The sequence below is a fragment of the Medicago truncatula genome, chromosome 1 (genome assembly GCF_003473485.1).
Source record: "Medicago truncatula cultivar Jemalong A17 chromosome 1, MtrunA17r5.0-ANR, whole genome shotgun sequence".
NCBI classification, from domain to species: Eukaryota; Viridiplantae; Streptophyta; class Magnoliopsida; order Fabales; family Fabaceae; genus Medicago; species Medicago truncatula.
In genome coordinates, this window is record NC_053042.1 from 37,325,561 (window position 1) to 37,345,853 (window position 20,293).

General features: G+C 31.5%; 2 protein-coding genes and 1 pseudogene across 2 annotated transcripts; 2 read left to right on the forward strand and 1 right to left on the reverse strand.

Moving 5' to 3' along the window:
- Window positions 1-1,347: 1,347 nt before the first annotated feature.
- On the forward strand, window positions 1,348-1,923 carry LOC11434605 (probable transcriptional regulator RABBIT EARS). Its single transcript, XM_003590755.3, has one exon. The coding sequence runs from the start codon at window positions 1,348-1,350 to the stop codon at window positions 1,921-1,923; it is 576 nt and encodes a 191-aa protein (XP_003590803.1).
- A 4,198-nt stretch (window positions 1,924-6,121) lies between these two features.
- On the reverse strand, window positions 6,122-12,363 carry LOC11434158 (protein NRT1/ PTR FAMILY 5.2). The gene is made up of 4 exons (XM_003590756.4): window positions 12,183-12,363; window positions 10,968-11,185; window positions 7,729-8,300; window positions 6,122-7,204 (listed from the first exon to the last, which is right to left on the reverse strand). Exons 1-4 carry the CDS (start codon window positions 12,298-12,300, stop codon window positions 6,331-6,333), a joined length of 1,782 nt encoding a protein of 593 aa, XP_003590804.1. The 5' UTR covers window positions 12,301-12,363; the 3' UTR covers window positions 6,122-6,330.
- Window positions 12,364-16,231: 3,868 nt separating this feature from the next.
- Window positions 16,232-20,010, forward strand: LOC11429753 (multiple organellar RNA editing factor 2, chloroplastic-like; annotated as a pseudogene).
- Window positions 20,011-20,293: the final 283 nt, after the last annotated feature.

Below are 20,293 nucleotides of genomic sequence, written 5' to 3' on the forward strand. Positions count from 1 at the left end.
ATAGGTTGCCATCAAATTATTCCTTCTAAACTGGCTCCACTCCCTTCTTTTTGATGATGTCAATGATTTATCAATGCATGTAAATAATGAGTTAGCATTGGATGAAATTAACCCTAGCTTGTTACTATACTATTATTACTAGATGATAGTACAAATACATGGTACAGCCAGATGTCTCTTGCTTTAGAAGAATGGGTGGCTAGAAAGCCTGTTAAATTATGCAAATTAAGCAACTGGCGAAATGCTAAATATATAACAACTATACTTTTCTATCTTAAAAACGTACGATAAAGACTTTTTTTTTTTTTTGGTTACATACGAAAAAGACATTTGGAGTTATACTTTTTTTTAGATGTGACATTAATTGGATATACTTCAAACGCGTTTTTGCTTGTATGTTCTGTTTACATTGCACATCGTATTTTTTATTTGCAAATTTAAAATTTGCATTCGCATGCAATTTTTCGGCTGAAAGAAATATCGATAAAGAAAAAAAGCTAATACAGTATAAATAAAATGTTGAGATTAATGAGAGGAAAAACACAAATGAAGACATCCTATGTGGTCGGTCAAGGATTATTTTGATGTAGTATAGACTTGGATCTAGTTTTAAAACAAATATGATAATGTAATATGATCCCATATAACTTTAATTTCACCTCACCCTAATTAAAAATATGAAGACATCCTATATTTACATGGGAATACGAACTACTTGTGGATATGATTTGATAAACAAATTAAAGAAAGGATTAAAAAAATGTACAATATATCCATGCACCGTCCCATGCACATTCTGCTTGCATCTCATTAAATATTCATACCTTAAATGACAAATTATTTGACAGCCAGGACAGAAGAATAGAAGTTTCAAACACACTAAAAATGTATTATATCATATGATTAATCCATTTGTGAGGATAAGTCACATTAACGCGGCAAAGAAGTTATACCAAAAGAAATTAAACAACCTCCTCATGAAAATTGAAAACAACATAAGCAGAAAGTGTAACCAAATCAATTACAATTAAATGGAAGTAAATAAAAATATTCCTCAACCTAGGTTATAGACTCATCTTAACATAGAGAGCCGGCTACATATTAGACAAATCCCATGAATATACGCCAAAACTATACTCTAAATTAATTGATGCATAACCGTGATTGCCACATAGACTTAACCAATTATTTCTCTTTCTTTAATTTTGACCCCTTTATTACATATTTACATTCCCATGCTTAGTATAAATTCCCTTTCACCTTCACATAATTTTTTATACATTCTCTTCCATATATTACATATTTTCAAACTCATAAAGTTGTATTCTAGTACTTTGTTTTAGTAACATGAATTATTCAAGTGAAGAAGGTGATGATGGATATGATCAAGGAAAAAGACGTTCTTATGAATGCACATTTTGCAAAAGAGGATTCACAAATGCACAAGCTTTAGGTGGTCACATGAATATTCATAGGAAAGATAGAGCTAAGGCTAGTAAGCAACCAAATTCTTCTTCATCACAAATTGGAACTAAATTCTACACCAATGATGAAACTATGGTCTTTCCTTTTGCTTCAGAACAAAATTCCTTTATTGGAAATTACCAACCTTCAAATATGCATGGTTATTCATATGAACAACCAAGATCATATGAATATCCGACAGCACCAAATTACCATGTTGGAAATTACCAAACTTCAAATGTGCATGGTTTTTCTTATGATCAGCAAGGATCGTCGAATTGGCCTAATTTCCATCTGAACCAAGAGCTTCAAGGACCTGACTTGAGTCTTCAAATCGGCTCAACTCAACATTATGTTGATGATACTCATCATCAAAGAATTAGGAGAGGAAATGATCAGGAGGATATTGAAGTGGACTTGGAGCTAAGGCTTGGGCAGGATTCAAGATTTATATCATAGTTTCATACTATATATTTCATCGTAAGTTTGATGTATATATTCACATTAATTTATTTAATTTTGTGTCCTTATAGATGCATAGCTAGAATGTTATAGATGCATGATTAAATTATATTATTGTAGTTTACTAGTGAGGATAGTAATGTTTAACATTTGGGTATTGTAAGCATCTATCTCACAATTGAATTTGTGGATATATATAATTAAAGCAGTATATATATGAATTTATTATGTATATATATGCTCAGTTTTCTACTATATGATACAATTAATTAGTACTATAGTGAATGATCTTTGTACTATTTCACTTGCGTTCATGTGTTTCTTTTTAAGGTAGACTATTGAAGTTGGTAGTTTGAGGTATTTCTTGTCAAATAAGTATATGCTATCTTATGAAGTTTGAATATATTATCTATACTGTGCTTAAAGTTCCTCAAAAATTTTGATTTGCCAGTTTTGAAAATTTTATATAATAGGGAAGCTAGGCTTAAAATCCAGATTATTGCCGTGTAAACGTAAATTTTTGAATAAAATGATTATTCATTCGGTATATAGTAAGCATTGTACAGAGCATAATTTGTTTTTGTGTTAAAGGGGAAAAATAAAGGTGGCAAATAGGACAAGGATTTGTTGGTGAATAAATTTGGTAAAATCAAAACATCATCAGAATCGATTTTATTGTCTTTTTACCAAAACTTCTCATGGTAAAAATTACAAAGACAAAGTAGTGGGGTTAGTTATCTAATTGCATGCAACGTATTTTATCTAATTATTTAGTTATTTCAAAGAACAATAAGTTATAATTGAGCTTTGCTAACGGACAATGGGTTTAATTCTCAAGATTAATCGATAAAATGAAACGTGATCTAAATTTTAAGATAAATCACCTATAGTCAGTCCAAAAAGCCTAATCTATGAGGTCGAGGTTTCATAGGAGAGGAAAAACTTGTATTTTTGTATAGCTTATAAAACACAAGTAGAAGGAGGAGTGTACTTCACGTCAAAAAAAAAAAAAAAGCAAGAGTGCTTCAATATTAGTAAAGAGAAGATTGCTATGTGTGTAACTTTGTAAGGTTAATTACACAATTAATTTTTCAATCGCATCCAAAAGCTTTTTTTTAAACAATATAAATTAAAGTATCAAATTCAGTAAAAAAATTAAATTCCACACAATTGCTAATATTATATCTATAACTATTATTTTTAGATAAATGATACTTTAGGAAGTGATTTCGAGGTTATTTTGTTTTCTTAGTATTGGAAAAATAAAATCCCACAAAGATTGATCATAAGATCTTGTTAGAGTTTACAAAAAAGTGACATTTTTTCATCTTACAAGTCAATTTTGTAAAATTAAATGCAACGTGATCTAAATTTTAAGATGATATCAAAATTTATCGATTCAGATCATTAATCATTTATATCAATGGTCCAAATCTAAAAGTACTTGAGGTGAGAGGTGTATCGGAATATAGCAAATAAACAAAGCTTTTGGATTGCAAAGGTCAAAGTATGGTCTGAGTAGAAGGGGCAGAGGTCAAAGTATTGTCTTGCATTGCAACTGACTATACTTAAAAAAATGTATTAGGAGCAACTTAAGCCCGTGTAATATATTAATTGAATAGGCAAATTTAGGGGATGCAGTTTTTAAGAATGGGGGGGTGGAAGAAGAAGCTCTCAAGAATGAGGAGAAAATTGCCTCTCTCGGACAACAGTTAAGTCATTTTGACTGCAAATGGATGCTCTGTGTAGACCATGTTGCCCAAATCGTTTGGATATATTATGATTGGTTTAGCTAATTTTTTCTTCTTCTTGAAAGGTGGTTTAGTTAATGTTATATGTCCGTAAGTTTAGCTCAATTAACAACGCCAATATTGCTAGATCAGATACCTTCATCTAGATTCGAACTCGAGACGTAACAGTTGTGTAAGTGAGTTTACGTGGTATTTGTCATTTTGTCAATAGACAAAAAAAAGATACACCTTAATGATTTATCGTGATAATAATTACAACTTCAATCGCGATGGATGTGAGAAAAAGGTAAAGAGTGCAAAAATGCAACGATGAAGACAATAAAAGAGGTGACAACAATGAATGTGAAGGGTAAAACAAATAAGCTCCAAAATGGCGGTTAAGTTTATGCGGAAACAGTTCCCAAAATCGAGAGCTTATGATATCATGTAGATAATATTTCTAATGTATTTTAAAGTTGTAATGAGAATACATGGATTAATTTAGTTTTTTTTTTTTTTTTTGACAAATGGATTAATTTAGTTAAATATATACTATTTGCGACATTTATAATATATTACTCATTGGAAGAAGAAAAATTGAACATTACTACTACTCCTTGCCTGTTAGATTAGAAAAACTTATAACATTTCTCATTGGAAATTAAGAAATGTGGCTCTTTATATGCACCGTTCTCCCTCTTATGAAGGTTACACTTACACAAAAAAAATAAAATTAAACTAATCTAATTTTTCAGCGACGAAGCTAGCAATATTTTTATGAGGTGGCCATTTATAAAAAAAAAAAATTAAACTAATCAAATCCACGCAAAAAAAAATCACAATAACTATTACTTATATAAAATGTTCTTCATAAAATATACACTTGATTCAACAAGAACGAATTATGTTAAAAATGCGGCAATAACATATTGTGTCAAAAAAGTCACAGTAGAATGAATAACGTATTGTACCTCCCCTCAAAAAAAAAAAAATATTGTATCAAAAAAACTACAACAAAAGAAATAAAAACTAATAGTAGCTATTTATGAAAATTGAACCCAACGGTCTTTTAAAGACTCGAATTCATCCATAATTGCAGAGCTAAATTGACTTATTTTATTTGTGTAGTGACCTGTGGGTGTGGGCCTACTATTGTTTTGTTTTATTTGTTAAATAAACCAAAGATTATTATTATTTATTATTTATCTTTTTTGGATGTTAATCTTCTGGTTCCTATACGATAAGATTAAATCATTTGAAGTTCGATCGGAAGCTAAATAAGGATGGGAAAAAGTTATTTCCCGTAAAATAAAACTTAGGGTAGTTAAATATATAGGGGTGGTTAGATATAAAAATATACCTACTCGCTCAAAAAATATATTTTTTTGGGGTGGCAATGGCTACCCCTCCCTTATACTAGCATTTGTCCCTGCGTTAGATGATCATGTTATACCTCATATCATTTTTCTCCAAATGAATTAACCAAGTGATCGAACTTAAATGGTTAATGAGCTCCACCAAAGAAGGAATTGTTTAGGAGAACCCGAGCTTGATTTTTGGGTGAAAATATTCTTGATCAGACTTCACTTACCTCTTTACTGAATGTCAGATTACTATAACTCTTTTCCTAAAAAACCGGAGAGTTAACGCGCGAAAAAAATCCTTAAATGAAAATAGTTTGCAAATAGGACAGTGCATTGTTATTTGTTAGGACACTTGTTGATGACTTAATGTTTGCCTTTAAATTAATCTCCACTTACAAAATCCGAATCTTCCAATAAAACAGAAAACTTAGATGACAATTTTGAATTAGGAATTTGGATTAGAGCCAATAATTTGTGACTTTACTGATGAAATAGCATTAAGGGGTTAAAACTTAAAAGTACACATTTGCTCCTTTCAGTCACTGTACATTCAATTTGAAGTAAATTCACATTAGCATTGGTAAATATTCATATTCTTCTCCTAACCTCAAAAGTTCATTAACACTAAAACTAATCAGGTTGGAAATAGAAAGTTACATTTTCCTTTAGTATGGTAACATGTACAAGCTCATACATATTCTTAACTCATTATACGATCCTGATTTTATGTCTTAAAACATTGACTTCATCAATATAACAATATTATTTACTGAATCACCAATATAATTCATGAAAACCTTTACTAAGTTAACTACTATAATATAGAAAAGGAGAATACACATAAAAAAATGTAATGCTTATAGCCAGGTTTCTATAAACAGGTGCTGATCAACTGAAGACAAAACAGACAATCTGATGAAACAACCAACAATGATTAGGTGCTTAAAGTAGCTACATTCATCACAATTTTGACAAATCCTTTAAAAAAAAAAGACATTTTGTGATATTTTATTTATATATTTAGAGAAGTGGTGACAAATCCTTTAAAAAAAAAAACTAAATTCATGATTTTCAGCAAGCCTACTATGTGAATTCTCAAAATTCAAAAACAATAACAATATGGCTGCACTGGACAAATGATCACACACTGGAATGGATTCCTCTAACTAACTTGATTAGAATTATGTTCTAAAGTGGCTTTCCAGTCACCAAAACCATCACACACAAAATATATACATAATTATAGTTCTTTGGCCATCCAAATTTGGAATTTTTTGATCATAAACATTCTTCCTAATAGATCCAATCACTTACTCTATAAGGTTCACATGGTTAGCCTCTTTCTTTTCCTTCAGTTCATTGGCAAGCATGTCTATAGAATCCGAAACTTCAGCCCTATATACATAAAACCTTGTAACAAACGCGAAGAAAGCCAAGTTCAAGAAGTTCAACACCGCGAAAAACGCATAGTAGTAATCAAGATGAGAATCATTCAGATTGTTCAAAATCCACCCTTTATGACCATGTTCCTGAGTTATATGCGATACTGTCGACAAAAGGAATGAACTGATGAAATTTCCAACGCCTAATGTAGTTGAAGAATACGAAGTTCCAATACTCTTCATGCTTTCTGGAGCTTGATCATAGAAAAACTCGATTTTCGCAACCTCTAGAAATGCATCAGCTGTTCCCATAAGTATAAACTGAGGAAGCAAAATGAAAATACTCAAAGGAACTTGTCCTCCACTTTCAACTAAACCATGTTCTTTTGCCACTCTAAGCCTATAATTTTCTGTCACAGAGGCAACTACCATGATAATTGTGTGAAGAACAAGACCAATTCCCATTCTTTGAAGAAGGGTAATCCCTCTTGGATTCTTGGTTAATCTCTGCATAATCCTTACAAAGAAACGGTCATAGAGCACTACACAGACAAGCAAGGACAATGTGACAAATGCAGCTAAACTTGCTGGTGGAATTTTGAAGCTTCCAATGTGTCTGTCAAGTGTTGTTCCTTGTTTTACAAAAAGGGTGTTTACTTGAGCCATCATTGTACTTGGAACAAATGTAGCAACCAAGATTGGAATCATCCTTAGCATTTGTTTTGTCTCTTCTACATGTGTAACTGTGCATAACATCCATGGACTAGTTGAGCCTGTTTTGACACTTGCCTTGTCTAGGAACCTAAATAATAAATTAATATATGAAATTGCATCACAAAAGTAACAGAGTCGTGTTATTTGAACAACTAAGATTTGACAACTTTCACTATAGTTTTTTAAGGGGTTCACGTGGTTGTAGATTTGAACGTCTGAAAAATGTGTCCAAGTTTGTGGTTAATGAAGTTACATTGATAGTTAATGAGTTTTGATGCTTGTTATATACATTAACCATCTATTAAACATAATCAACCACCTATTTGAACTGTGTTAACCCCTTAAAAAGTTGTTGTGGAAGTTGTCTAAAACTAGTTGTCCAAAAACCATTTCTCAAAGTAAAATTACATCCGTCAAGTAGAGATGAAGTACTAACACAAACATTGTACACTACACTAACATATCGACAGCATAAATAATTTTAATTGAATATAGTAACATGTGTCGGTGTCGGGTCCGTGTCCAACATTGACATGTGTCACACATTGCCTTCAATCTGAAATGTCTGTGTGTTACGGTTAATTAAGCTAGGAAATAATCAAAAGTATATACCTCAATGTTGGAGTGGAATCAATTCTGTAAGTGTTACTCCCTTTCTTAGCATACTCTTCCATATCAAGTTCATATAGTTTTTTAGTATCATCAGGAACAGGTACTTTCCATTTTCTCAAAGAAGCAACTATGACCCTAGCCATTCTAGTGAAAGTACTCCCTGCAGGCAATTTGTGTCTATAAAAGGGTGTTCCTCCCAAGAATATCATGATTGATATTGCTAATCCTAGAGTTGGCAAAGCATATCCAAGAGTCCAACCAACATTATCTTGGATATAAACTAGAACAGTATTAGCAAAAAGGGTCCCAAAGAAGATGCTAAACATCCACCAATTGAAAAATGAAAGTTTATGTGATTTTTCTTTAGGATGAAAATCATCAAATTGGTCTGCACCAATGGTTGAGATGTTGGGTTTGGTTCCACCTGTTCCTATTGCTAGAGTGTAAAGTGCACCATAGAACACAGCTAATTGTAATGTAGAGAGTTTTTTGCATTTTGTTACATCTAATTCATGGCATTCAGGTGGCTTTAAGGTAGGAAGTGACACTGCTAATGTAAGCAAAGACATACCCTGCATGTTCCAATACAGATCAAACAATTAAATTACATAATTCAGTGTAATTATAATTAAGTGTTAGTGTTGTGTCGGTGACACCAAAATACGCATAATCTGAGGAGTGTTCGTGCTTTATAACTTGTAGGGTCGGTAAAATTTGATGATGCAATAGTTAAACGAGATTGACTTTGACTTGAAAAACAATAATTAATATTGCACACATACCTATTAGTATTATCCATCTTTTTCACTTAAAACTTATCCAAAACTTGGAGCATGCTGCAAATACTACTAGACAATTTTGCCACTGTTAGCTATAAGATTCTTCTATAATCTATATGATTTGTTAATTGTCATTATAGTGCTTCATCCCAACCCACTAGCCCCACAGTAGCACCATGTCCTTATCTTGAGATTGATTTTATGAACTTTTAGTGGTGTTTATAACTTGAAAATGTGCTCCATGTGGAAAAAAAAAACATCAAAACATTATGATGGGAAAATTTGCTTTTGATTTTGCTCATTCCTTTAATTCAACGTACGCACGATATTTTTCAATGTAAGTTAACTCACGCTGATACTTTAAGACCGATTCAATCGCTTTTTAAACTGATTCAATCGATCTTGTTAAATCAAAAATATCAAATAAGAAGAGCAATTTTCCTATGGTGGACCTTAATAACCCTTGGTCCAGTCCACTATCGAATCTTAAATAGGAAAATTAATATGAAAAGAATATCGCGTGTTTAGAATCAAACTCACTGTGACTAGGACACTTTCCTACTACCTTAATGTATTTTTCTATATACAACCCTGTCACATGGGTCCAGTTCTTAATACTTTGAAAAATATTCATATTAATAATGTAAAGTATACATAAACATTTTTTTTGGTCGTATATTTCGTCATCTATTGACTATAAACTCGTCAAGTATTGACTATAATTATGTTTAGTAAGAACTAATTAAATTTATTATTAAATTAGTATAGTAGTGAACTAGAAGCTCATTCGTGCTGAAAAGAAGGAAAAAATCATCAAATAATATATGGACATGACATGCTAACGAGTGCTCTACGAGAATTGTTAAAGAAATATATTAAAAAAAATTGTCTTCAAAATATAAATAAAACACTTAAAATATTTGTACAGAAAGAAAAAAAAATCATCAAATATCATATGGAATATATTAATAAACGCTCTAAGAATATTGTCAAAGGAACTCATTAAAAAAAAAATTGTCTTAAAGATATAAGTGAAACATTTATCTAAATGAGAATAACACATGTTAAAAAACCAAATGAGTATCAAAATATCACTCTTAAAATTGTGTAAAACAATATTTATTTACTTCCACTGAGATATATCTCATATTAATCTAAATAAGTATATTTCAATTGATAAATAAATATATCTACGATGTTCATACCAACTGAGATATACTTATTAATACTTTAACATTTTAAAAACAATATTCTCAATACAATTCCTTTTGATTTAATAAGTGTCTTTAAGATTGAAATATATAGAGATCATTCATTGATCCTAAAAAGGCAAGGATAAGTTTCAAATGACTGGTTTGTGATTCTAGATTCTTTTGTTTGTCTGATTGTCTCGTATCAGGAGCTAGTCAAATGTTCAATTAATGTATTATTGGTCCTTTCATAAAATAAAGAAAAAAGTGTATTATTAGTCCCCGGTCTATAGCTATTGTTGACTTATCCTACTAGGCTGCTCGCATAATTGGTATCAGAAAAGTAAGAAATCTTCCATCCAAAATGTTGACTATAGTATAGTAGTAGCAACTTAGTTAGCCAACTTGCTTGCTAATTATATATTCATTTGTGTGGAATAATCATCTACGCGCAAACACGGTAAAGATTAACCTCTCAAATCAGATAGAACTACAATTGTTGACAAAACTCTTCTTAAGAGAATTAAATGTTCTTGCATTCTAAGGTTGAATTCGAATGTCTTTTAATTAAACTATAAAAATCTCTTAGATTGTGGAATGATCGGTTAATTGCATGTAATATATCATACGGTCAAGTTTTAAAAGTATTAAATAATCCATTTTCATCAATATAATCAATAATTGCAAATGGATTTAACTGACCACGTATATTATAAGAGTTAGGATCTCTCCATTTACGATCTTTGAATAATATAAAGATTTTTATACTATCAATCATTTGTTGCCATAGAACCAATGTATGGACAAAAATATGCGGATTTCAAATCATATATATTGAGATCAAAAACTATATCTTTGCACCATTTGATTTAATACACTCAGAACCTAGGGTACATGTGCCAATTGCCAAAGATCTTGGTTGAATCTTGACCCCATTACATGTTACATGTAGGAGTTGGGAGATAAGCTGGACAAAACTATGGGGGTCCATAGGGTGTATTTAAAATTACTCCCACCAATGCCATGCAAGAGGATACAGACATGGGTAGGATGAGGTTTCAATTAAATTATCAACCTTAAATGCAATCTGTGGACATTTTAGATGTCCTCCTATTAAGATTGAAATCAATGCCTTACTATTGGTACAATAATTATAATGAGTTTTTGGACAATGATTGTATGTTAAATTAAAAATACTACTTGAATTGAAATTGAACTCTTGTGATTAAGACTTGCTTATAAGAAAGTTATAGCATATACTATTGCTTACCGAGAGATAAATGAAGGATGCAATGAGGAAAGTCCAAAAACGACCAAGGTGAGCATCAGCAACATAAGCACCTAAAATAGGTGTCATCCAAATGGTCCCAACCCAATTGGTCACATTGTTACTAGCAGTCACTGTTCCTTGGTGAAGTTTCTTTGTGAATAAGAGGATCAAATTTGATGATATTCCATAATATGCCATTCTTTCAAATACTTCATACACTGCATTCATATATTTGACAAGCAATAAGGTTTATACGTTTGTAAAATGAAGATTGAAGCTTTGGAGTAGAAGTTAACTTGTTATTACTAAATTATTATTTGCTATGCCAAATATTGAGTAATATCGAGACCGGACAAATTATTATTGGCATGCATAATGGTGGCCCTATTTAATAAGTTTTATTAAATTAAAAAAATGTAAAAATGTAATATTGTGATATTGACGTGACCCATTAATTAAGTAAATATTTTTGAAGTGTAAGTTTGAGAAATTTAATGTTTATTAAGTAATATACGTTACAAAATATAGATATTGTTTAGTAATAAATACAAAATATGATGTGCAATTTTTATTTTTGTAAAAAATTATAAGGATGTATCCATCAAAATAAAATTATAAGGATGTGAACATTTTAATTAGAAACCTTAAACTTTTTTAAAAAAAAAAAAAAAAAAAATTAGAAAGCTTAAACGTCAATAGTAGTAGTATATTTTTTAAATGGCATTGGAATTTCTTTATTTCTTTGTTAAATAGTTTGGTCGTTAGAAATTTAAAATGTGAATAAATGAGAAATTCAAGATTCGAACTAAATTTTGCTTCATTAAGATGCATTGAAAATTTAAAATATCTTTAAAATCGTATTTCCTTATGAAGAAATACTTATCCATTACACTATCCCAAATCGTGTCACACTAAACTAAACGAAGGTTCAAGCTTTGGAGTACATTTTTTTTAGGCGTTTATAATATACTAGTGGTTCTTATCTTCCTATTTATTTTAGAGGATATTGGTTCTTATCTTAGCATCCATAATTTTCTCAAATTCACTCAAAGTTTGTTTTTTTAGAGGAACTTCCTCAAAGTTTGTTATCTTTCCACACTTATTGGAGAGCAATATTTTGGACCCTATAGAGAATAACAAACACTTTTACTTCAAAGTTCTAAACATAAAGAGATGAAAAGGACTAGTATATAAAAAAAGAGTGAGAGATTTTACCAACAACAAAGGAACAAGCTTTCCAACCACCAGTTTTGGATCTAAGAACAGGTTTCCCTTTAAGATTCACAGTTCCATCTTCTGTGTACTCCTCTTTCACTACTCTACCTTCTTCCATAGCCCTCTCTTTTTCTTTGCTCTTTGGTTCCTCCTTGGACGGGAAAGAAGAGAATGGTTATGAAGGATACGTATTCATCAATGAAACTAGAGACTAATTTATAGACACTTCTATCTAGTTCACGTGGGCCCATGATAACAACTTTGGCTTTTAAATTTCTTCTTGTTCTGTTTTTGAAGTAATTTATGGAGTGACATTAGTCAATTCGGTTGAAATGAAAATTTATGGTTTTTTTTTAGAGTTTTTTTTGGTTAAATATGTTTTTAATCATTATAAATATATTATTTTTTGTTTTAGTCTCTTTAAAAAATTTCTTCAACTTTTAATCACTTATAAAATTTTCAATCACTACTTTTGATCCCTTTTAAGTTAATTTTTGTATATTTTAATAAAATTGTGCAGAAATGTGAAGAATATTGTAAAAATTTCTCTCCAAAAAACTTAGTTTTTTTTTAACAAAACATAAATTAAATATAAATTTTTAACCGTAAAAAATGTAAAAATTCATATTTAATTCATGTTTTGTTGAAAAGTTCTTTTTTTTTTTTTGGAGAGATAAATTTTTCTGCAAATTTTCATTCCAAAATATAAATTCTACATATGAGCTTACTTTAAAAGAGGGACTAAAAGTGAAGATGAAAAACTTTTGGAGGACTAAAAGTTGAAGAAATTTTTTAGAGGGACTAAAACGAAAAGTTAGCATATTTATAAGGATCAAAAACATATTTAGCCTTTTTTTTAAGGATTTTATAGAGTTTGTTTATCAATTTTTATGGTATTATTATAGCGTTTGGACACTCATTACACTCTTTTTATTTCACTTATGAAATTTTGATTAAAACTATCTTTTTTTTTTGCTTTTGCGCTGGTTTCCGACCGACCAAAGGTGGACGACTAATCCGGCTCGTGCATAGAGGCATGCGCACTGGCCAAGCGTTGTCCCCCCTAGGAATCGAATCCGGTATTCTCCGGGTACGTCTTTGGAAGGAGCTCCTTGCCACTGGAGCCCAAACAACTTGGTTTGATTAAAACTATCTTGATTATGATTAAAATTGTAGGTGTAGATATTTTTCATTTCATGTTGTAATAAATTATTCTTATCATTTTTAATGACTCTAATAATATAACAATATAATATAAATTATTACCTTTTTGAATGACTTCAACAATATATCATTCTTATTCTTTTATCATATTTGTTTAAGGGTTTTATTGAAAGTCAAAAAATCGCCACAAAACTATGTATTCACTTTATATATGTAGTATAAATAGATATAAATAAATTATTATATTTGCACTTTGTTGTTTTTTTTTTCAAGTAATTAAGGTGATTAAGTATCAACAATTTTGGTCCAGATGGTAAGTGATTAAGTCTTTTAAGGATGTGGTCAGGGTTTGATTGTTGGTTCATTCTTATGGAAAAAAATTGGTTAGGAGAAGAGAACCCACATGTGTGCTTCATAACTTCCTTAGGAGAAATTAGTCAATGTTAAGTAACGGTGGAAACTTTGTACCAATATCATTATAATCCAAACAAAAATTAAGGGGAATAAGTGAAGAATTTGATTTTGAATTTCAACCCTTGAATATCATAATGTTCCTATCAATCCTTCAAAAAAATAAAATAATATTCCTATCAACTGAACTATGTTCATCGGAACTATTTACGCTTTGTTTTATTAGCAAGAAAAACTATACTTTCACTTTGTTTTTGGATGCGTGACAAATAAGATGAAAAGATAAAAAGGAAAAGGTCAAAGAAGGGAGAAAATAAGAAAATTTATAAGTTATTAGCGAATAAGTGTGAGAATAAGTTGAGTCGAATAAAGATCGATCTGCAATGTCTAATTATGACTTGTCAAAAAATTTAAGAACTAGTTTCAGTTATAGTATGTCATAGGCTTAATTTTTAGGTTTGAGTCTAATCTTTTAAAAATCTCATGACGTATTAGTTTGTTTAAAAAAATTATTTTATATGAACGTATTTCAATAGATAATCTGATATATATTTAAATAGATCAATAAATAGATCAACGAACTAATAAACCAATGAGAATCACTTTTTATGAGTTAATATAAATTCCATTTAAAAAAAAAAGTATTTTTACTGGTTACAAAAATTTAGTTCTTTAGTTGGGAGTTTAATTTTTATTTTGTTGTGTGATTATATTTTGTTAACTTGCAGTCTTAAACTTATAATAGTCATAAATTACAAATATGTCATTTTAAAACAAAACTCTTCAGCAACCTAGTGGTACAATGGATGTGATATTTTCTCAAATGGGCATGGTTCGATTCCCAACGTATGCTGATTTAACATATTCTCATCCATACTAGTAAAATACATGAGCACTCGCATAAGTCCTGGCTTATTCTCCTCCCTACAAACAAAATCCCAAGGTCTCCAAAGTATACGAGAAATCATTCTTAAAAATAACAAATAAAATTAACATAAGATTAGCATATATAGGAAAGTGCAAATAGAATCAAATTAAAGCACATAAATACATTTTTGAATTAAAAAGCAATGAAGAAACTTAATAGAAGAGAAAATAGATCATTTTATGAAAATTGTCATTTCGTTTCCAAGGAATATTAGCTTGTGTGACATAAGTTTTGTTAATGTTTCTTTCATGTTACATTTTGGTTCCGTTGATACAATAAAAAACGCAAATCTATTGAGTTTAATGATTTTGAACTCCCCTACTTGATACAATGTTTGATTTGGATTATCTCTTGCTGATGTGTTATGCTATCTTTGTTGCAACTAATCCAATAGCCGGAAGAACATCAAGAATAAATAAATAAATAAAAAGCAATGTTTAAGAGAGAGAAAAGTGGACGTAAACAATTGTGATTTAAGCCGCACGGATAAGAGAGAACCTCATCGGAGAGAATCCAAATCCGTGTTTGAATCAATATCATAAACAAAATAGTTTTTATTTTATTGTCAATAAAAAAGTTTTTTACAAACCAATAATAATTGGGCATTTTTAATTTTCTATGTATTAAAATCACATCACATAAATATATGTGAATGTTTCTACTTTCTAGTCACATGTAACAAAAAAAAAGAATGTTTCTAGTTACATCCGTTTTCGCCGTAAATCTAATTGGTTACTTCCAATTACGATAAATCAATAGTTCAAACCGCACTCAAAGGTAGGGCATTTCCCATTTTTATAGGAACTTCTGTACCATAAACAATGGTATCTCCAATTATAGCCCCTCTGGGGTGTAAAATATATCTTTTCTCACCATCCCCATAGTGTATGAGATAAATGTGTGCATTTCTATTAGGGTCGTATTCGATAGTTACGATTCGACCATATATGTCCTTTCATTACTCTCTTACAGCCGGTTACTGCGGGGAGAGAGTGCTAGTCTAACTGCCGGTACGGGTATGCTAATAGATAGAGGATCCGCCAGTCCTAGAATCGGAAAGTAGCTTGTCTGCCGGACTGGCTGCTTCATTGAATGTGTCGATCTTATTCTATATAAGGAGTTGATTTGCATCCTTGTCCGGCAGTTAGCTAAGCGAGAAGCTGTGATCGATCTGGTTACACCCATAAATGACAATAACACCCTTAAATAAATTTTAATTCCCATTTCACCTAAAATCTTTGCTATCGTTCTCTCCTAAACGAAAACAGGTTCTTCTGGAAGCAATTTTGAAACAACCAAGGTTAGAAAATTGTGTTTTGATTTGGTTTTTTTTCCCTCATTTCAATTCATGCCATTGTTTTGGGTTTTGCGTTTGATTTATGCTTTCAATTTCTACATCGTGGGTTTTGTGGGTGCAGAGGTAAACGTGAACTAGTCTCACGTAGAACACGTGAACTTAAAGGAAATTCTGATTTTACACGTTTCTTTCTTTGAGAAAATTTATATGGAAAGGTCAATTTTGGTATTAAGCTAAAAATTTTAGTTAATTTGGAAAAATTCTAAATATATAGCATCGAGGTTAATTAATCCGGTTTCGCACATAGTGAAGCACCAAAAACCCTAATTCCCATCTCCTTCTCCTTCAGATCCATCATGACGACGAGAGCAATTGCATCATCCTTCAAACGCCGCCTTTTCTCCACCACCACCTCCACCTCCACCTCCACCTCTACCTACACCACCACCGTAGCCGGAGCACTCTCCAAACCTTCATCTCTCACATCCCCTCGATTCATCATCCCAATGTCCCAAACCATCTTCCAATCACTCCATTTCGGCGGGATTCACCGGGCCGGTTACTGCAACTACTCGCCGCTAGTACCGGGGTCCAACACCTCCTTCAGTGACCGTCCTCCTGCTGAGATGGCTCCGCTTTTCCCTGGTTGTGATTACAATCACTGGCTTATTATTATTGATAAGCCTGGTGGTGAAGGTGCTACCAAACAGCAGATGATTGATTGTTACGTCAAAACCCTTGCACAAGTTCTGGGAAGGTATAACATTTTCTTACTATTCATATTCAGGTTTTTAATTTTGTCATCAAAATTTATGAATTTTAATACCTTTTTGGATTTTTGCTTGTTGGGTCTTCTGGGTTGTCATAAAAATCATTTTTTGCTTGTTGGGTCTCCGGGGTTGTGATAAAAATCCTTTTTTTTTTTTTTTGCTAGTGTTATATTTTTCTGTGATAGAAATGGATGTTTTGAAACCCCAATTTTGGTTTTAGTTTGATAGGTCTTATTGTTGTTAAGTGATTTTGGTTTTTGTCTTTCTAAATTTGTTGTTTGGTTTTCAGTGAGGAGGAAGCTAAGAAGAAGATTTACAATGTATCTTGTGAGAGGTACTTTGGATTTGGCTGTGAGCTTGATGAGGAGACTTCTAATAAGTTGGAAGGTATAAAGGAAGAGTAGTGATATATTGACAACCATTTGTGACAACTTTGTTGACAACTTTTATTTTCTCTCTTCTCATTGGTCCAAAACAATAGAGAGAGAAAAAGGAAGAGAGAGAATAAAAATATAATGTGAGTATGAGAGAGAAAGTTGTCAAAAAGTTGTAATAAAGTGGTTGTACAGATATCATTTCTCATAAAGGAATCATTTCAATGAATTATTTTGTTTTTAATTTTTAATTTTTATTTTACTGCTGGTTAATGTGTTTTCTATTGTTGTTTCTCTTTGAGTAGGGATTCCTGGAGTTCTGTTTGTCCTTCCTGATTCATATGTTGATCCTGAGCACCAGGATTATGGCGGTGAGGATTTAGCAGTTTTATATTTGAACTCTTTTTTCTCTTGCCTTTTGTAGCTGATAATAATGGCGATCTTTGGTACTGATTTTTATTTTCTTGCTTTGAGGCCACAATTTGTGACATTTACCTGTTATGTTTCCAAACTTTGATTATAATTAAGAATAATCCTAGTAACAAACTCTCTAACACAAACATCCCAACACACTCTTATGGTTGAAATTCATATGGTTTCCACCAAATTATGTGGGTTCCATACAAATTTGGTGGGACTCGTATGAATTTTAACAAATAAAAGAGAGTTGTTGTGATGTCTTTGTAGTGTTGCTAGCACTCCTCAACTAAGTAATATAATGTTTATATAGCACTTTTAATTGTAGGTATAATCGAGGGGCGGTGTTCAATGTTTTTACAATAGTTTGCATTGCAAGCACTTTGTTCTCTTCTTTTTGTTGTCCTTTTATATCTTTTGTCCATCTCGGTAAAGCTAATAATTCTCAATGTCATTTGGGTAATGGATAGCTTTTAATGCTAATGGACTAAAATATTCTCTCTTTTCCTGATTTGTTGCTTAACATATCTATGGAGGTTCAGAATCAAATGAAGTGATACATTAAATCACTTGATGTCTTCTTTTCCAAACCTATGATGCTATTTTCCTTTTTCATTTTCAATTAGTTGGGTAATTACTTATTTTTTGTAAATTATTCAGATACAAAACTCTTGTTTTTATCATTTATATCGAAATGTCTTGTGTAAATGAAGGGATTGTCATGTTCTTGTTCTAGTTATACACTTGGCAAGCACTAATTAGTAACATAGAATACGTTTCTTGATAGTCCATCTTGGCAATGCTAGTAACTCACTAAGTAATGTCTAGCTTTGAATGCTAACGGACTGATAGATACTTCACCTCCTCGTGTTCTGTTCCTTTACATGACTATGGAGTTGCAGAATCATTGGAGTTGATACATAAATTAATTAGCATAGAATGTATTCACTGGAAGTCCATCTTGGCAATGCCTCTCCGAGTAATGTCTAGCGTTGAATGCTAATGAACTGATAGAGAATTCCCTTCCCGATGTTCTGTTCCTTCACACATTTATGGAGTTGCAGAATCATTGGAGTTGATACATAAGTTAATTAGCATAGAATGTGTTCACTAGAAGTCCATCTTGGCAATGCTAGTAACTCTCCGAGTAGTGTCTAGCTTTGAATGCTAATGGACTGATAGAGAATCCCCCTCCTCTTGTTCTGTTCCTTCCCACATTTATGGAGTTGATACATAAAAAATTACTTGGCATATAATGTGTTTTTGTTCGCAGTCCATCTCGGCGCTAATAACTTTCTTGAGTAATGTCTAGCTTTGAATGCTAATGGACGTCACTGACAGAGAACTTCCCTCCTCTGTTCTTTAAATCATATGAAATTGCAGAATCATTGGAGTTGATACAAAATTTACTTGTCATTTTCTTGTCCCAGAGTATTAGTGCTTTCTGTTTTGGGATAAATCAGTGCTTATTAGCCAAATTCGACAATTCCATGTTTGTTATATAACTATGATGCTATTTAGTAATAATCTTTGGTGGTGGCTAATGTATTTTCATCTTTTCTATTTGGAATGTCTGGTGCAAAGAAGTCAATTTTTATATTATTGTTGTCCACACTCAGTACATTCTAGTTAATGTCTTGATTTTCTGTGAATCCATCTCTTGGTTGTGTCTAGCTTTAAACGTTAGACTGACATGAGTACCCCAATTATCAACAATCACTTGTAGTCACACATTCAATCCTCTTCATCATATTTCTCTTGGTTCATTGATCTGTCATTTTTGTCTCTTTCTTTATTAAATCTTTGATTTGCATTTGTTTATTAGGGTTGTTTTTGTTCTTTTCTATTTTAATTATCATGTGATAAGAATCTGGTTGTCATATTCATGCTTTCTTTTGACTCTCATAGTTGCACACTGAAGTTGATTAAGTAAGGTCTAGTTCTAGTTATACAATATAAGGGAATGCATGCTTTTGTTCTTGTTTACCCAAGCCCGATAACTCTGCTCAGGTTAATAATTATCTCTTAATTATGTCGGTGCAGCTGAGCTATTTGTGAATGGAGAGATTGTCCAAAGATCACCTGAGAGACAGAGAAGGGTGGAGCCACAGGCACAAAGGGGGGACAGCAGACCAAGATATCATGATAGAACAAAGTATGTCCGACGCAGGGATAACCAGCGGTGAAGTGCTAGTTTAATAAGGAGAGGGACCTGATGTACATAATGTGGAAGTAGTGCATTATATATGCCAACTTCCTTAATTCGTGCCTATGGTATTCAGGTGGAGTGTTAACTGAATGTGTGTTTGTAGTTTGGACCTTTATCAGGTTGATTCCTCTGTTATTGTTTTTATTCACAAGAATAGAATATTATATTTATCATGGATCTAAATTAATTTAAAATCTAGAACAAAAGAAGAAGTTGTCGTACTTTTAGCTACTATAATGCATAATTGTTTCACCGTAATTGGTTGCCAAGGGAGGGGAATGTTGGTTTCTTATCATCTCTAAATCCCTTCCTATTCTTAGAATGAAACAGTTTATATGAGCCATTATGTAATAAGCATTGCGAAGCATATTGTGTAATGGGGAATGAAAAGATTAATTTAACCCGAATGATTTTGTTATCGTCCATGCTTAACACATAAAATTTGTGTGAACAAAAATCTTTTCTTGTTACTTAATTGCACTTTTGGCTTTTAACGTTTCATTTCAGTAATTTTTAATTTATCTATTAGAATGATTCATTT

Coding starts and splice junctions, on each gene's coding strand:
- LOC11434605 (XM_003590755.3), top strand. CDS start 1,348: ATGAATTATTCAAGTGAAGAAGGTGATGATGGATATGATCAAGGAAAA.
- LOC11434158 (XM_003590756.4), bottom strand. CDS start 12,300: ATGGAAGAAGGTAGAGTAGTGAAAGAGGAGTACACAGAAGATGGAACT. Junction 11,186..12,182: donor AGCTTGTTCCTTTGTTGTTG/GTAAAATCTCTC, acceptor ATATGAATGCAG/TGTATGAAGTATTTGAAAGA. Junction 8,301..10,967: donor CATCCTTCATTTATCTCTCG/GTAAGCAATAGT, acceptor TGGAACATGCAG/GGTATGTCTTTGCTTACATT.